The sequence below is a fragment of the Schistocerca piceifrons genome, chromosome 2, assembly GCF_021461385.2.
Source record: "Schistocerca piceifrons isolate TAMUIC-IGC-003096 chromosome 2, iqSchPice1.1, whole genome shotgun sequence".
NCBI lineage: Eukaryota > Metazoa > Arthropoda > Insecta > Orthoptera > Acrididae > Schistocerca > Schistocerca piceifrons.
The window spans coordinates 536,236,552-536,254,102 of NC_060139.1; the positions used below are offsets into that span (position 1 = coordinate 536,236,552).

The window sequence follows — 17,551 nt, forward strand, 5'->3', positions numbered from 1 at the left end:
AAGCCCACCTAACCTGTGCACACGTAGTATTGGTCAAGCTCGTTAAAAAGATAATTTGGTAACTATTTCAGTTCACAATACAATAGCCCACTCAGGTCACAAGCATTAATTTACAACGTTCAAAAAATTCCTTGACTTCTCAAAAATGATGAATGAAACATACCTAGGTTACAGTCAATGCAGAATACATATATACTCCCACATTCGAGTATTACATCTATTAGTGTGCTGTACAGATATGTAACCTTACTTGCCTTCCTTATTGCACTGTAAAACATTAATTGAAAAGCAAAAAATCAAGACTCATTAGTATACCACTCTAGCAGCAAATAAAGCTATTAATAACAGTAAGAAAAAAGAACTTAAGTACCAATTGGATTAAATTACTTTATAATTCACAAATAAATAAAATACATAAAACAATAAAAAATTTATTATCACTGACACTTTTATTTACAACGGCATCTCAGAAAAACAAACATCATTGAATTGCTGCAATGAAAACTTTGCGTTTAATCCACTTGCATTTTATACTGGCTTCTGCAACTGCATCTCTGATGTCCTTGCCTAATGGACACCTGGAACAAGGTTTTTTTGTGTTAATGTTCTATAAATACAGACTGGAACAAAATATATACTCAACTCGTTTTACTACCAAAATTCTGTGCATGTGAGACTCATGCACAGAATATAACACTTCTCAGGAAGCAAATACAAAGTATGTGCACATACACTTCTGTAGCCATTATTTTCAGTATAATTTTTCTGGATATATGACTGTCATCATGTTGTGATATTGACCTATGTTTCAGAAAAAGGTACACAAAGGAACTTAAGTTCTAAGGTCTTCAGTCAATGAGTCTATTTGTCAACCTACCAGCTGGTAAAAACTCAACTCAGAAATGGCAACATCACATCTCACAGAGTCACTCATATGGGACTCTGCCACTGCTTTGAATTCAGAACCTTATATTAAACTTAAATGTGAAGACCTCGCTCAATTTACGACTGAAGAAGGGCACGAAGTAGTACTGGTCACGGAGCCGTTTTTGCACAGACAGAAGTCCTGCACCATTTCCATCAGAACCCCATAACTGCTCTGGTTGAATAGTGAAAAAGGAAATTTCAAAAATGGTCCTTTGTGGTCTCTTGGTATCATTGCTTTCTCAAATCCCACATATACTGTGAGCAATTTACTTCAATTTTGATACTGACAATGTATGCTCACTTTGAAGATACAGATATGTAACTTTGGAAAGTCCAAGTTGGAATATCAACAATATTATAAAACAGATAGATTGCTGCTCACCATAAGGATGACATGCTGAATTGTAGAAAGGCACTACAAAAAGACTGTTACATGTAAATTTTGGCCAAAGCCTTCTTCAAAAAAGAAAACCCCACTCAAGTTCACACAAGTACGCATACCTCTCATACACTTGACTGGTATCTCCAGCCACTCCAACCAGAATGCAACTAAGCACATTGAAAGGGACCAGAAATCTGGAATGGGGTGGGGATTGGGGAGGGATAGATGGGCACAGATGGGGGAAGAGGAATCAGTTCTGCCTGGTGGAGCATGCAGAGGTGGCAGGACAGGACTGCCAGGCACAGCATCGGGAGATTTTGTGGGAGGGAAAGGGGGAAAAATGCGGTGAGCAGAAAGGAGAGTAACAGAGAAGGGGAAAAGACCGGTGGGTGCTCTGGCAGAGAGAAGCACACAATGTGGCTACCAGCTCAGCTGCAATCACTGCTCAGCTTTTTATATTGCTATGACTACCAACTAGCTGTCCAGCTGGATGAATGGCAAGTGTCACAACATACAGCTTAACGGAACATGTTTGATTTCAATGGCTGTTTCACAATCAAGGTTATCTGTATCCTCCCTCCATCTGTACTGCACAGATGAGAGTTATCCTTACAACACATTTTCCACTACTGAAATCATTCCGGCCTCAACCTAAAAAAACTGTCCTTACACCTTCCACCCAACTGTTTCCACCTCCTCTGTCCTGTCACCTCAAAATTCACATCCCCTCAGTCTCACTGTGTATTGCTCTCTGCCAGCACATCTACTGGTCTTTGCCCCATCTCTGTTCCTCTCCTTTCTACTACCTATGTTTTCCCTCTCCTCACTCCCCCAACAGCCTCATGACATTGCACCTGGTGACCTGTCCTGTCATCTCTAGTCTCTGGGCAATCCACCAGGCAGTGCTGATTTTTCTTCTGCCCACCCATACCTGCTACCACCCAACCCCTCCCCATCCCTCTCCAGAATGATACTCCTGTTCAACAGGTTAGCTGTGTTCTGGCCAGAGATGCTGGGTATAGTGGCCACGTGTGCATGAAGTGTGCTTGCCTGTGTGGATGTGTGTGCGTTTTTATTTCCTGAAGAAGGCTTTGGCAGAAAGCTTTATGTAACAGTCTTTTTGTTGTGCCTGTCTGTAACTCAACATATATTCTTTATAGTGAGTAGCACTGTATCCTTTTCATAATATTCTAGCAATATAACCATTTTTTTCAAATGAATATGAAATTCTTTGGTTCCAGGATAGTAGTCCTATATGAGTCCTACCGCTCTTTAAGCATTCTCTGTACATTGGTACAATGCCAGTTAATTCCTCATTACTAAAAACCATTGTATATGTAAGAAAATGTACAAAATAACACCATGACACTAAATATTTTATGAGCAGCATAACTTAAATGAACTTTGACATACATCCCAATATGTATCATCTATGCAGACTTTTATGCCATTGTACTTCATTTAAATCTTTAGACTGGCACTACACAATTGACTATCTTCCATCTCCACAAACAATTTTATCATTGAAAGAAGCATAAAATTCTTGGTAGTATGAATTCAATCTACCTCAAAAAACAAGAAAACCTATTTCTAAATACATTTTTGCTGCATAATTTCTTTGTAGATATACAAAATTTTTACACTGCTGAATTGCATTTGTTGACACAGACATATAGTATGTGCCATTCTGAAGTTTTTATGTACATAAATTCCTTTTTGTACTGTGAGACATCTTTTTTTTCATCCCCTCATCATTATTATAATTTTTGTGGCATCATTTTAAATGACATTAAAGATTACACTTTCCTCCACCAGAGTATAAGGCACAAGCTACATACAGGTGTATGTCTAGAATGATAAAATGTATCAAGGTATGTTTTATGCTAAGTTATAGCAATTCTTTAAGAAATAAACCTCCCATGTATAAAACAGCTTCAAACTTCTGATTACTTAACAAATGAGTAAATGTGTCAAATATTTGACACTAAGGATGTAACTGATAAACATTTAGAAAAGGTTTGAAATTATGTTTAAAGTTTATTGGAAGATGTTAAGTGCTCTAATTATCAAATGCTGGATGAGTATAGTCTGTTAATCGGAAATTCCATTTTAAGCAAGATCTAGTTTTTCATGCATCTCAATGTTTATGACATCATATCTCCCGATCTGTTTGCAAGTCACTAAGTGCTCTTGTTCTCAAATACTGAATAAATATAATCTGGATATTTTCGAGTGGTGAGTTACATTGTCACACCATGTTATAATTTTGCAGGTACATTCACTGGTGTATATGAATGCTTGTTTGCAAAATGTGTTGCAAATAGCATTAGCAATAAAAAAAGTAATAAATTAAAATGTCAAGCCTGATGCAGCATTTTTACTCCGCAAATGGTGAAAATGTAGTAATTAATAAACATTTTTCCTTTCATCATTTTGTAGGGCTGTTAGTGAGAAGTAGCCTCATAAAGGTTTGAAATTATGTGTAAAGTTTGTTGCAAGTCACTAAGTGCTCTTGCTCTCAAATACTTAATAAATATAATCTGGATATTTTCAAGTGGTGAGTTACATTGCTTCAAGACAGATACACACAGTTTCTGACTGTAATATCTGTCTTATTGCATTAAACCTTTAACATAAGACTACAGCTCTTAATGAGAAGATACTGACAGCATTTTAAATTTTTAATTCACTCAATAATAACATGAAACATTGGAAACCAAATTTTTGTTGCCCCTGGAAGTCATTAGATAGGCAACCTGCAAAAAGGACTGTGAACGATGAACCATGGAGCGGTATAGCCATTCTGTAATATAGGTAATGTGGTGATTTTTCTGATGTATGAAAGTGATTTTTAACATCATGATTTAGACCTTTTTTTCCAGAACTATACACTTTTCTGTGTGGCACTGAAAAGAGCCTTTAAAGAGAACTTCAAGGATATGACATGTGGAAATTAGTCCAATAGTAACAATATAGCAGTACTGGAAACCATTGTCCTGCTGTAAAGGGAAGAGAAATCACAAGAGATCGAGGTAATTTTATAAATGATAACAAGTACAGAAATTCTTCTGTAGTTATTGCACACATGGGAATCACTTCTCTTAAGGATACGAGGTACTTTTCTGGCTCAATATTATGTAAAAATCAACACCTATTTCTTTCAGGCACTGTTTATAATACATACGTTTTACAGATTTTTTGTTGGTATCAGGTAATGCAGCACACATACTAAACAAATTAGAAGTATTCTGAATATTTTTGAACTTTCTTAGGGTTATTAAAAAATTGCAAAGAAATTGGTGCAATTTTTTCCCAAAATGCTTCCTCAAATTGAGGTACCATTTAATCCAAAGTTATACATTTGAAGGAGACCAAATTTTTACCAGATATGTGTGACATCATGGCTGAGGTACTAGACCTGTTTAATTCCACCTGTTATATATATTACAAGGATAAAAAAATATCACCTCTTACATTTTTATTTTTATAATTTTTTCTAATAAAAATGTTATTTTTTCTATAATTTTTTGATTCTGCAATAAAGCTTAGGTCTACTACATAAGTATGGACTATTGCAAGCTACAGAAAAAAATCAGGGCAATGCTTTATAAACTTTAGGAAATATTTGTACCCGAATTCTGAAAAATATAACTTGCAGGAAACTGCAAATGAAGATATGAGTCCAATTAAACTGTGCCTCAGAACATTCCTCAAGCATAGTCTTCATCCTGCAGCATTTCTTCACCTTCAAGCTCCCTCTTCGCATTGCTTTTAGCACCTCTTGGTTCTTTGGTAACATGAAGAGCGAATCTTGCAGCTTCATGCTCCCACTGTCTGTCACACACAAGCAATTGATCTTCCATATCAGAGCCACATTTTATGCCGAAATTTCTCAGGACCTTCCTATCACTCCATCGTTGAAACGTATCACTGCATCTAATACACCAACTTCTAATGTGCTTAGTCTTGGGTGATCATTCCCATAGACAATGGTTGAAACTTTCATTTGTATTCTGAGTGCGACCATGAAGACATTTACTAAGCAAACAGGATCACTCAGGTCTCTAAAAATTGGTTTTATTTCATTCATAACAGGCTCAGGAAGAGAATGCTTATGCTTGTATTATTTGACTACTTTCTTTTGCTTTTTGGTAACCACACCAAGAATCTGCTCCTTTAGGGCAAAGTCTGTGAACAGGATGGTCATCCGTGGACAACTTATGAAAGTAGGTGGCCCATACAGCTTTTCTCACTGTGGTAACATCATTCAGAGGTGCAGTTCGTCTAATGGCCAGTCCATAATAACTCTGAAGAAGGTCTATTTCAGTTTCTGTCTGTCTGCCTCGGCCAGACAGAGATTTTCCATCAGATAGCAACTCTCCTTTCATTTCTCTTCGTAGCTTCCTCAGTGTAGCACCCATCCTCTTTTGCATATGTCCACAACACTCTAGTTTTGTTACCAAGGTATCACCATAAACATTGAACTCATTAATTTTATTGAAAGCTTTAGAGATCCATTGCCTAGGTACTTCATATATCTAACGTTATAAACGGGCACCGACCTCTGAAATGTTTGTAGAGCTCCATCACACTCCATACCTCCACTGTAGCCATCATAATTTTTAGAACACTGATGTTCAATATGTCCTTCAGTGTTACCATGACAGGTGTGGCAGTACTTAGATAAACACTCAACATCAACAACTTTTCCATTTTCCAGAGAAGCAGCACTTACAACATCATTCAAGGAACGATGTCCTCGACATTGCCATGTCCCATCAAGGGCAACAGCAATGTCCCTGGTTCCACTAATATTTACAGTTTCTTCTACTGAACGCTTCATAGATGCTTGAGACACAACTGTCAAGGCAGCTAAAAGTATTTTTTATGTACTTGCTGAACCTACTGGAAGGAGAAGGGAAGGTCCATCAAACCACAAAACATTTGAGCAGCCTTTTTTCCTTTTCCTATTGCACGCACTGCATACACTAACTTCAGATTCACATCATATGAATTATGCACAATGTTTGAAGTCATTATTGAGCTAGATTTATTGCAGAATCCACACAGAATGACTAACTTTGATGCTAAACCCTTCCTGCTACTTCGTTGTTCAGTTATTTCCAGACAGTCTACACCATCACATTGTTCACACTTCACCACTTCCTTTATCAAAGAAGATAAAATGCCCACATCAACAACAACAAATCCACTACAAACAGCATCATTGTTAACACAAAAATTTGAATCATCAGGATGCGTGCCATGTAGGGCTTATCCCTGAAGAACTGATACATAGGTTACTTTCAACAGTGTGGCTTGCTTTGTTTGTGAACTGGTTACTACGGAATTTCCTTTTATTGAATTTCTTGATGCATGGCATAGTTTGTAGTTATTTCACACTAAGGATATGTACTTCCACAAACATATGTAGCACTTGGGCAACAAACATTCAGTAACATATGAACAAACTGCTTCAGCAAAACAAAATTAAATACTAGCAAAGATAATAATTTACAGACACTAGAAACCTGCACTGTTACCAACATATACAATGTATCATACATATAATTGCTGGGAACAGAAAGTTCACAGTTCTTTTCAAAATAATACTGGTTTCTGTAACAGAAAAAAAGGGGGCGTGGCGGCATACATGACCGTAACTTTAAAATTTTGTATATACAGATCATTTTTCATTTGAAACCCTATAACGTATATATCAATGTGAACAGGAAAGACTATAGAATTTAATAAAGTCATAAAAATTTCGATTTTTCCACCATTTATAAATACCCTGTATCCTTAAAAATGGTGCACACAACTACCAAATCCCAGTCCTCAGGTATGATTTCTGTCATCAGTATTGTTTCCATTAAGGATTGTAGTCCCAGTTCCAGTTATCTGTCCTCAATTTTTAATAGCTCAGCATATATGTGGTCTTCACCACAAGCTTTGTTATTCTTTAATTTTTTCATTATCTGTTGTATTTATGGGGTAGTGATTTGTACATCAATTGTATCAGATTCTTCAAATTTAAATGAAGACATGATCATTACAGATGAGTACTTGTGAAAAGTATATCTTCAATGGTTTTGCCTGTCATTCTTGTTGGTCTGCATTTTCTCATGTTGATTCTTAGGAAACTGTTCCCTTTTTAGTGAGTTTTCCAAAAGATTTTTTTAAAATATTTTGATACATCTGCCTGTTCTGTGATGCCTAAAATCATTCTCTGATCGTCTTATCAAATTGCTATAGGGTTCCCTTTCCTCTTATCTTACAGTTTGCTGTCTTTCCCAGTTCTCTGTGTTCCCTGTCAAATTTTATTGCATATTTCCTTCAGCATAATACTGTTCCTTTCTCAAATTCATTAGTTCCTCCTTTACAGCATTTTATGTTAGACCAGATTTTGTTATGGCTTTTCTTTTTCCTAAAATTTGGAAGTTGCTTTTGGATTCTGTTCTTCAGATGTCTCCATCTGCTTTCAACATTTAGTTGTTCCTTGGGGAGCCAGTCTAGCTTTTGTTAGATTACTTTCCATTTCTTATGTTGCTTTCATTAGTTTCAACTTGATTTCTATTTAATTGCATTTGTCATATGATTAACATATGATTCTAACAGCTGTAATACTGTTTTAGAATCATCGTTGGGTAGCTACATGAACTGGGCCTTACTGAGCCTTAAACAAGATTTTCCAAATGAAACACAAACTGAGCTATTTAGCAAGACTTATCTGTATTAAAAACTAATATTTGTCCTTTTATTTATTTCAAGTGCCACCAAAATGTAAGATGTTAATTTAGTGTATGTACTTACTGGTAATGTAATACTAACAATATGCTGTTTCTGCTGGTGTCTTGAAAATTATATTTGTCTCATATGCAAAATATCAGGCAATTTTTTATTATTTTGATTGTATTCTGTAAGATGAAAAAATAACAGTTATAATAAAATGCCATGAATTAGGAGAAGCAAAGCTAATAGTGAATTAACTGCTGGTCTAAGAGAGATGCTGGATCTAAATTTTGAACAGTGAGCTTAGTGAGAAAGGGCACATTAGTCTTATAACAACAATTATTTATGAGCAAATTTATGTGTCATTTTGGTAATTGTAGAAGGAATGTAATTCAGATTTGTTTTACTTTATTGTGGTTTAGTGAAATTAGATGATGGCTCCAGCAATATGTGTTCAATAAAGATAAATTAGAAAAATTGGTATGGCATTATATTTTCTTACAGTTACACATGTGTGCAACAATATGATGAGCTGCTTAAAATTAATGCTGTAAATAGGTCATAAATGCCAGATGGCTTTACAACAATACAGCTCAATTCTTTAAGTTGCAGTTTGCTTCAAATCTAAAATAAATGTGCACGCAATACTATCCTGTAAACTATATGTACAAATATGTCCTCTACCACTCTGCCTGAGAGCAGCCTATTCATTACAATGTTGACTGTAATAAGATAGATGTAAAAATTAAGGAGTAAAAGAGTCCACACCAAACAGCAGAGGGGTTGAGTTGTCAGGAGACATACACAAAAGAGAATGAAAACTTTGCTAATTTTCATGCAATTTTGGTGGACAGATGTGTGTGTGTGTGTGTGTGTGTGTGTCCTGTAACTCGTCAAAGTATTTCTTTCGAAAGCTACCAAATTTTCATTACACTCAGACAGGGCTTTCCTATATATTCATATTAAGATAAACTTCTGTAAATAGTAATGGGAAGCCCTTCGTAAAATATAAACAGTGGAAAGAGTAATAGTAGTAGCTCACTCTATAGTTGAGACATTATTTCACCTACAGGCAAGTAAACAAGACTGATAACATTGGTAGCTTACAGATAAATCAATGTTCAGTGCTAATAGAGAAAATAAACACAAATACACCTTCACAACTGGACAATGTAGCTTTGTGTGGGTGTGGGGGGACAGGGGGCAGTGGGCGGCGGGGGGGGGGGGGGGGGGGGGGGGGGGGGGGTGCGCACCTGTGCGTGCATGGGTGCATGTGTTTGTTCATTCAGTTATCTCTGAAGAAGGACTGTCTAAATGCTAGCGACATTCTAGTCTTGTTTATGTGCCTGTCAATACACTACCTCAAAAGTATTGCGAGTTGTTACTTTCAGGCCTTCCATTATTTTCTAAAAATTGTTTATGTAGATGTTGTCGACTCCCTGGGCCTTGTTTCGACTTAGGTCTTTCAGTGCTCTGTCAAACTCTTCATGCAGTATCATATCTCCCATTCCATCTTCATCTACATCCTCTTCCGTTTCCATAATATTGTCCTCAAGAACATCGCCCCTGTATAGACCCTCTATATACTCCTTCCACCTTTCTGCTTTCCCTTCTTTGCTTAGAACTGCATTTCCATCTGAGCTCTTGATATTCATGCAAGTGGTTCTCTTTTTTCCAAAGATCTCTTTAATTTTCCTGTAGGCAGTATCTATCTTACCCCTCGTGACATAAGCCTCTACATCCTTACATTTTTCCTCTAGCCATCCTTGCTTAGCCATTTTGCACTTCCTGTCAATCTCATTTTTGAGACGTTTGTATTCCTTTTTGCCTGCTTCATTTACCGCATTTTTGTATTTTCTTCTTTCATCAATTAAATTCAGTATCTCTTCTGTTACCCAAGGATTTCTAATAGCCCTCGTCTTTTTACCTACTTGATCCACTGCTGCCTTCACTATTTCATTCCTCAAAGCTACCCATTCTTCTTCTATCGTATTTCTTTCCCCCATTCTAGTCAATCGTTCCGTAATGCTCTCCCTGAAGCTCTCTAAAACCTCTGGTTCTTTCAGTTCATCCACGTCCCATCTCCTCAATTTCCCACCTTTTTGCAGTTTCTTCAGTTTTAATCTACAGTTCATGACCAATAGATTGTGGCCAGAGTCCACATCTGCACCTGGAAATGTCTTACAATTCAAAACCTGGTTCCTAAATCTCTGTCTTACCATTATATAATCTATCTGAAACCTGTCAGTATCTCCAGGGTTCTTCCATGTATACAACTTTCTTTTATGATTCTTGAACCAGGTGTTTGTTAGCTATGATTAAGTTGTGCTCTGTGCAAAATTCTGCCAGGCGGCTTCCTCTTTCATTTCTTCCCCCCAATCCACATTCACCTACTATGTTTCCTTCTCTCCCTTTTCCTACTACCGAATTCCTGTCACCCATGACTATTAAATTTTTGTCTCCCTTCACTATCTGAATAATTTCTTTTATTTCATCATACATTTCTACAATTTCTTCTTCATCTGCAGTACTTGTACTACTGTAGTAGGCGTGGGCTTCGTCTCTATCTTGGCCCCAATAATGAGTTCACTATGCTGTTTGTAATAGCTTATCCGCACTCCTACTTTTTTATTCATTATTAAACCTACTCCTGCATTACCCCTATTTGATTTTGTATTTATAACCCTGTATTCGCCTGACCAAAAGTCTTGTTCCTCCTGCCACCGAACTTCACTGATTCCCACTATATCTAACTTCCTATCCATTTCCCCTTTTAAATTTTCTAACCTACCTGCCTGATTCAGAGATCTGACATTCCATGCTCCGATTCGTAGAACGCCAAATTTCTTTCTCCTGATAACGACGTCCTCTTGAGTAGTCCCCAACCAGAGATCCGAATGGGGGACTATTTTACCTCCGGAATATTTTACCCAAGAGGATGCCATCGTCATTTAACCATACAGTAAAGCTGCATGCCCTCGGGAAAAATTACGGCTGTAGTTTCCCCTTGCTTTCAGCCGTTCGCAGTACCAGCACAGCAAGGCCGTTTTGGTTAGTGTTACAAGGCCAGATCAGTCAATCATCCAGACTGTTGCCCCTGCAACTCCTGAAAAGGCTGCTGCCCCTCTTCAGGAACTACATGTTGGTCTGGCCTCTCAACAGATACCCCTCCGTTGTGGTTGCATCTACGGTACGGTTATCTGTATCACTGAGGCACGCAAGCCTCCCCACCAACAGCAAGGTCCATGGGTCACATTACTCTAAAAAATGTTTGGACAAATGTACAGGGTGGTCCATTGATTGTGATCGGGCCAAATATTTCATGAAATAAGCATCAAACCAAAAAACTGCAAAGAACGAAACTCATCTAGCTTGAAGGGAGAAACCAGATGGCGCTATGGTTGGCCCACTAGATGGCGCTGCCATAGGTCAAACAGATATCAACTGCGTTTTTTTAAATAGGAACCCCCATTTTTATTACATATTCTTGTAGTACGTAAGGAAATATGAATGTTTTAGTTGGACCACTTTTTTTGCTTCGTGATAGATGGCGCTGTAATAGTCACAAATGTATAAGTATATAGTATCACATAACATTCCGCCAGTGCGGAGGGTATTTGCTTCATGATACATTACCCGTGTTAAAATGGACCGTTTACCAACTGCGGAAAAGGTCAATATTGTATTTATGTATGGCTATTGTGATCAAAATGCCCAACGGGCACGTGCTACGTATGCCGCTCGGTATCCTGGACGACATCATCCAAGTGTCAGGAGCTTTCACCGGATAGTTGCATTATTTAAGGAAACAGGAAGTGTTCAGCCACATGTGAAATGTCAAACACAACCTGCAACAAATGATGATGCCCAAGTAGGTGTTTTAGCTGCTGTCGCGGCTAATCCGCACATCAGTAGCATACTAATTGTGCGAGAATCGGGAATCTCAAAAACATCGGTGTTGAGAATGCTACATCAACAACGATTGCACCCATACCATATTTCTATGCACCAGGAATTGCATGGCGATGAGTTTGAACATTGTGTACAGTTCTGCCACTGGGCACAAGAGAAATTACGGGATGATGACAGATTTTTTGCATGCATCCTATTTAGCGACAAAGCATCATTCACCAACAGAGTTAACATAAACCACCATAATATGCACTATTGGGCAACGGAAAATCCACGATGGCTGCAACAAGTGGAGCATCAGTGATCATATCAGGTTAATGTATGGTGTGGAATTATGGGAGGAAGGATAATTAGCCCCCATTTTATCGATGGCAATCTAAATGGTGCAATGTATGCTGATTTCCTACGTAATGTTCTACCAATGTTACTACAAGATGTTTCACTGCATGACAGAATGGCGATGTACTTCCAACATGATGGATGTCTGGCACATAGCTCACGTGCGGTTGAAGCGGTATTGAATAGCATATTTCATGACAGGTGGATTGGTCATCGAAGTACCATACCCTGGCCGGCACATTCACTGGATCTGACGTCTCCAGATTTCTTTCTGTGGGGAAAGTTGAAGGATATTTGCTATCATGATCCACCTGACAACGTGCATCAGAGCATTGTCAATGCATGTGCGAACATTACGGAAGGCGAACTACTCGCTGTTGAGAGGAATGTCGTTACACGTATTGCAAAATGCATTGAGGTTGACGGACATCATTTTGAGCATTTATTGCATTAATGTGGTATTTACAGGTAATCACACAGTAACAGCATGCATTCTCAGAAATGATAAGTTCACAAAGGTACATGCATCACATTGGAACAACCGAAATAAAACTTTGAACATAGCTGCTAATGTTCAAACTTATCTACATTCTGTATTTTAATTTAAAAAACCTACCTGTTACCAACTGTTCGTCTAAAATTGTGAGCCATATGTTTGTGACTATTACAGCGCCATCCATCACAAAGCAAAAAAAGTGGTCCAACTAAAACATTGATATTTATTTATGTACTACATGAATATGTAATAAAAAATGGGGGTTCCTATTTAAAAACCGCAGTTGATATCCGTTTGACGTATGGCAGTGCCATCTAGTGGGCCAACCATAGCGCCATCTGGTTTCCCCCTTCAAGCTAGACAAGTTTCGTTATTTGTAGTTTTTTTGGTTTGACACTTATTATGTGAGATATTTGGCCCGGTCACAATCAATGGACCACCCCGCATACATTTTGAAAAGTTCTTGGCAGATTTAATAAAAATTTTAAAAGATACTCTACTGAATATCAGATGGACATAGGCTACATATTTTTTGAACAACAATATACAGGTTTTCTAATAAAACCGACTGCAAGAAATAAAATTCTCTGCTGTAAAAATGTGCAATTTTGTTTCCTTCATCACAGGCAGTTTTAAATACAGTACAATAGTGGGGCATTTAAACTATTAGACAAATTGCTTCTCCCATGTATATTCTTTCTGATTATGTATGTTTTTTAAACATAAATTGTATACACAAGAATGTGTTGCTTTGATTTCTTCCTCACAGATGGTTTTCACAGAAAACAAAAAAGTTGTATTTCTGGCTTGCCAGCTTATGATTCAAATACTGCTACAGAGTTTGAATTTGCGACAACAATAAGCAAGGCAATGGGAGCCAGGGGGCAGAGAAATGGACAGAGGGGTAGGAGGAAATGGACATACAGAGTGGAAAGGAGGAGGTGCCTAGACAGAGGGGACAAGAGATAGAGAGAGATGGGTGGGGAGGTGGGAGACAATGGACAGAGAGAGGAAGAGGAGGCGATGGGCAGAGATGGGTAAGAAGGAGATTAGGGTGTATATCCAAAATCCCATACATATTAGAAAAATATGTTGTTTTTCATTTAACCAGACTGAGACCCAGCATTGCATGTCTGGGTACAGCTAGTTTTATTTATAAACAGAGCTGTAAAACTTTCTTACAAACTAAAGCAGCTAAATACCTCAGCATAAATATTTGATGTAATAACAGAGCACATCACAGATGATGCTACTGTTTACAAAAAAATAATTTAATTAAGTCCAGCTTACTTTGCTTCAATATTGACAGAGTCCAGATCATTGACAATGCCAGCATTAGTGAGCCACCGTTCCATGCCATTCCATGCAATCATAATGCCATTGTCTGTACACAGCTTTGGTGGGGGGATAGCTAGTTGATAAGACTTCTCATTGCAAACCACTTGTAACATTTTAGCTATGAATCTGTTACAAGCAACACCTCCAGACACAACCTATAACAATAGATCATACAACATCGTGAAAGTCCACCAGCAGAAAAAGAAAGAATTCTGTAGCATCATTCAACAGAAAGTGATGAAATTTCAATGTTGGCACTTATCTGTAAACCCAAAAGCTTTTCAATAGAAAATATTCATCTTATATGGGAACTCAGATGACATCAACAATCAACAAATAGAGCACACAGAAATGAACTTTTATTTTGTTAATTAACTGCTTAGTCGCAAACAATGAAGAATGAAAAGCACCCTTATTACCCATCAATCAGCAAAATAAATACGAGTGCTTATGACATTACAAACAACAGCAAGGGAAAAGGCTGAACAAAAAATCATAAATATTTAAGAGAGGGGGCCGGCTGGTGTGGCCGAGTGGTTCTAGGCACTTCAGTCTGGAACCACGCAACCACTACGGTCGCAGGTTCAAATCCTGCCTCGGGCATGGATGTGTGTGATGTCCTTAGGTTAGTTAGGTTTAAGTAGTTCTAAGTTCTAGGGGACTGATGACCTCAGATGTTAAGTCCCATAGTGCTCAGAGCCATTTGAACCATTTAAGAGATGGGGAAAAAGACAATCAATCATGTTTGGAGTACAGCGATACTGATATTATACACTACCTACAATTTTTAATTGCTTTTTCCTCCTTAACAAACTGTATACTACTATTTCCCTGCTTAGACAGACCATCACTTCACATCACACTAGCTTATACTTTTAGCTCTAATCATCCACTTCACATTATCCCTGACAAATTTATTCTTACAGTGAATAACTTAATTTTAAACCTTTTGAGAAATTTCCATCCACTATCTCCCACATTATTTTTGTATACCCAGGGCACAAAGCAGGACCCATGCATCTACTGATATCAGAGAGACATCGTATTTTGATTGTTGTCAGTTTTGAGGTAGAGTGTTTTAAAAGAAGTTACAGTGACAGACAGCTGCTACAAATTGGATATGAAATTACTAAGAGATAACCCTAACTGAATTCAACAGAACATCAGGAGATTCATACGTAAGGTAGATGAGCTTATTGTTTGTTTTTAAGACTTGCACAGATTTGTGCTGCAGCTGTCTGAACACTGTGTAATTACAGAAATAGAGAATTTAACTGTAAGTGGTTATACATTAGCCTCTTCTTCATGATGAGTAAATAATGAAAAGGATAGAATTCCATACACTGGATGTCTCTCCTAAGAGTCATCATGGGCATTTTCTCCATTGTTTTTCCAGACAGTTGCAATTTAGTTTTTTGTGGTGCAGATGTATTCATCTCAAATAAATAATAATCATCAGATGTTTTATGTGATGTCCAAGATGAATGGAAAACACTGACTTGTTTCTCATTACAAACAAAATGGTTTTTAGAAGTTGCATTTTAAGTGCTCATTTGACAAAGCAGTCCAAAATTATTCTAGTGCAATATTCAGTTTAACAATATCTGAACATGAAGATTTACGAGAACTCCAGAAACAGATGACAGAGAGAGAGACTAAGTAACAAATAATCTGTACTACAAAGACGGCAGAGATAGCATGGTTATAAATTGGTAATTTTTACACTTTCTATAACAGATCAATAAATGAAATGCAAAGAATATATAAGAAGAGCTTAGAATTTATCTTACCAGGGTTCGATTATTGAGTGGTAACAAGTCATTTTGCTCCACAAATTCCATAGCTCTTTGCACCCTTCTGCAGAGATGAAGTGCAATTGCAAATTGAAAGCTGGCACACAAATCAAATACAGATGGGATTAATTGATCCCCCTCAGTACCTACACAAAAGAATGCATCTATTATGGCATGATTTTATAATTCTAAAGGGGATGAGTTCAAAAAAATTATAATAGCATCATATACCTGACACACAAGATAGATAAAAAGAGGACTGGTATGAGTTAATTCAAAAGAAATCACATAGCCGAATTAACAGAATTCATATATCCATTTCATGCAAAAAAAAAAAAAAACTGTGCCGCCCCTCCCTCCCCCTCCACACACACACACACACACACACACACACACACACACACACACACACACACTCTCTCTCTCCTTTGAAATGATGGAGCTCTACTGCACTTGTCTGTGGTTGCCAGGAATATAATCTTCATACTACACATACTGGTAAGTGGACAGAAAGGGAAATGGCTAAACATAATCACCTTCAACCATTCATCACCTATGTTTGCCAATCAATTACATGGGATTTGTAGCAATATGCCAGACTATCCTTAAAATATCATTCTGAGTAGGTGCTTCACTAAGTGAAGAAACAAATGCTGTCTCATTTCACAAATTTCTTCACCACAGTTCATAATATTCTTGGTGTAGTCCAGACCTGCTTCGTAACCTATAATATGATAAAAATGTCTCATTCTAGGGCCAAATGAACAAACCAGCCTTTTAAGACTAGTATGCAACCTTGCATATACAAAGTAATATGTGATAATAACTAAACAAAAGAAACTAACAAAAAAAGCATTTGGTACCTATGTAGGATCCAAACTTCGACCTTAGATACTAATAGACTGGGCAAGCAGTGCAGAGGCTATACATCTGGCATGGCTGTAACATAGAATCACGTGACTGTTGGCAGAATGTTGGCGGGAGTTCAAGGCAGCATTCTGATTCCTGACTTCACTTCCAGTATTTCTCAGTGGATTTCCTGCTAACTTCACCACATTAAATGTAGCTTATGTAAACACAGCTAGAAGTGATAAATTATTGCGTAACCACTGTACAAATTTAGTTTTATAGCCATTACTTCACAATGAACTTTGTGAACTGCTGAAACACTTTCGATGTTCGGCAATATATTCGCCGCGAATATTTCAGTGTTACCAATTATGAGATGCATTCTCTACTAACAATACGCGTTATGCACTGCATAAAATGTAAATATTGCGTTGTGTATTTTAGTGCCTTGGTTGTAGAAAGTGTTATAGACTTCATAAATCGGCATAAACAATGAAACCTTTAACGTAAACACACGTGTTCACACTGAATGTAACGAACTCAATTGTGTCGTTCACCCACAAAACATAGAGCAGTTTCATTTGAAAGCTCTTTTTTGGTTTAAACAGTTTGTTTCGTAGATGTATCAAATAAGATATCTACAAAATCAGTACCTACTTACATGAATACTTGTTCCACAGATCATGAATACGATACTTCACAGTGTCAGTTTAATGAAAGGTAGACATATCATTACATGACAATTCTTCCAATCACTTACTTATACCTAAAAAATCGTCTACT

The 17,551-nt window shown here is 37.4% G+C and overlaps 1 protein-coding gene across 1 annotated transcript in view; it reads right to left on the bottom strand.

The window, feature by feature from the left end:
* Window positions 1-415: 415 nt before the first annotated feature.
* The window catches only part of LOC124777608 (probable tRNA N6-adenosine threonylcarbamoyltransferase, mitochondrial), a 100,010-nt gene continuing 82,874 nt past the window's right edge, over window positions 416-17,551 (bottom strand). The window contains exons 6-8 of the mRNA XM_047253069.1: window positions 15,917-16,065; window positions 14,079-14,281; window positions 416-578 (exon numbers count right to left, since the gene is read on the bottom strand). Of these exons, the coding sequence (XP_047109025.1) occupies window positions 482-578; window positions 14,079-14,281; window positions 15,917-16,065 (449 nt within the window). The 3' untranslated portion in view covers window positions 416-481. The remainder of the gene's footprint in view (window positions 579-14,078; window positions 14,282-15,916; window positions 16,066-17,551) is intronic.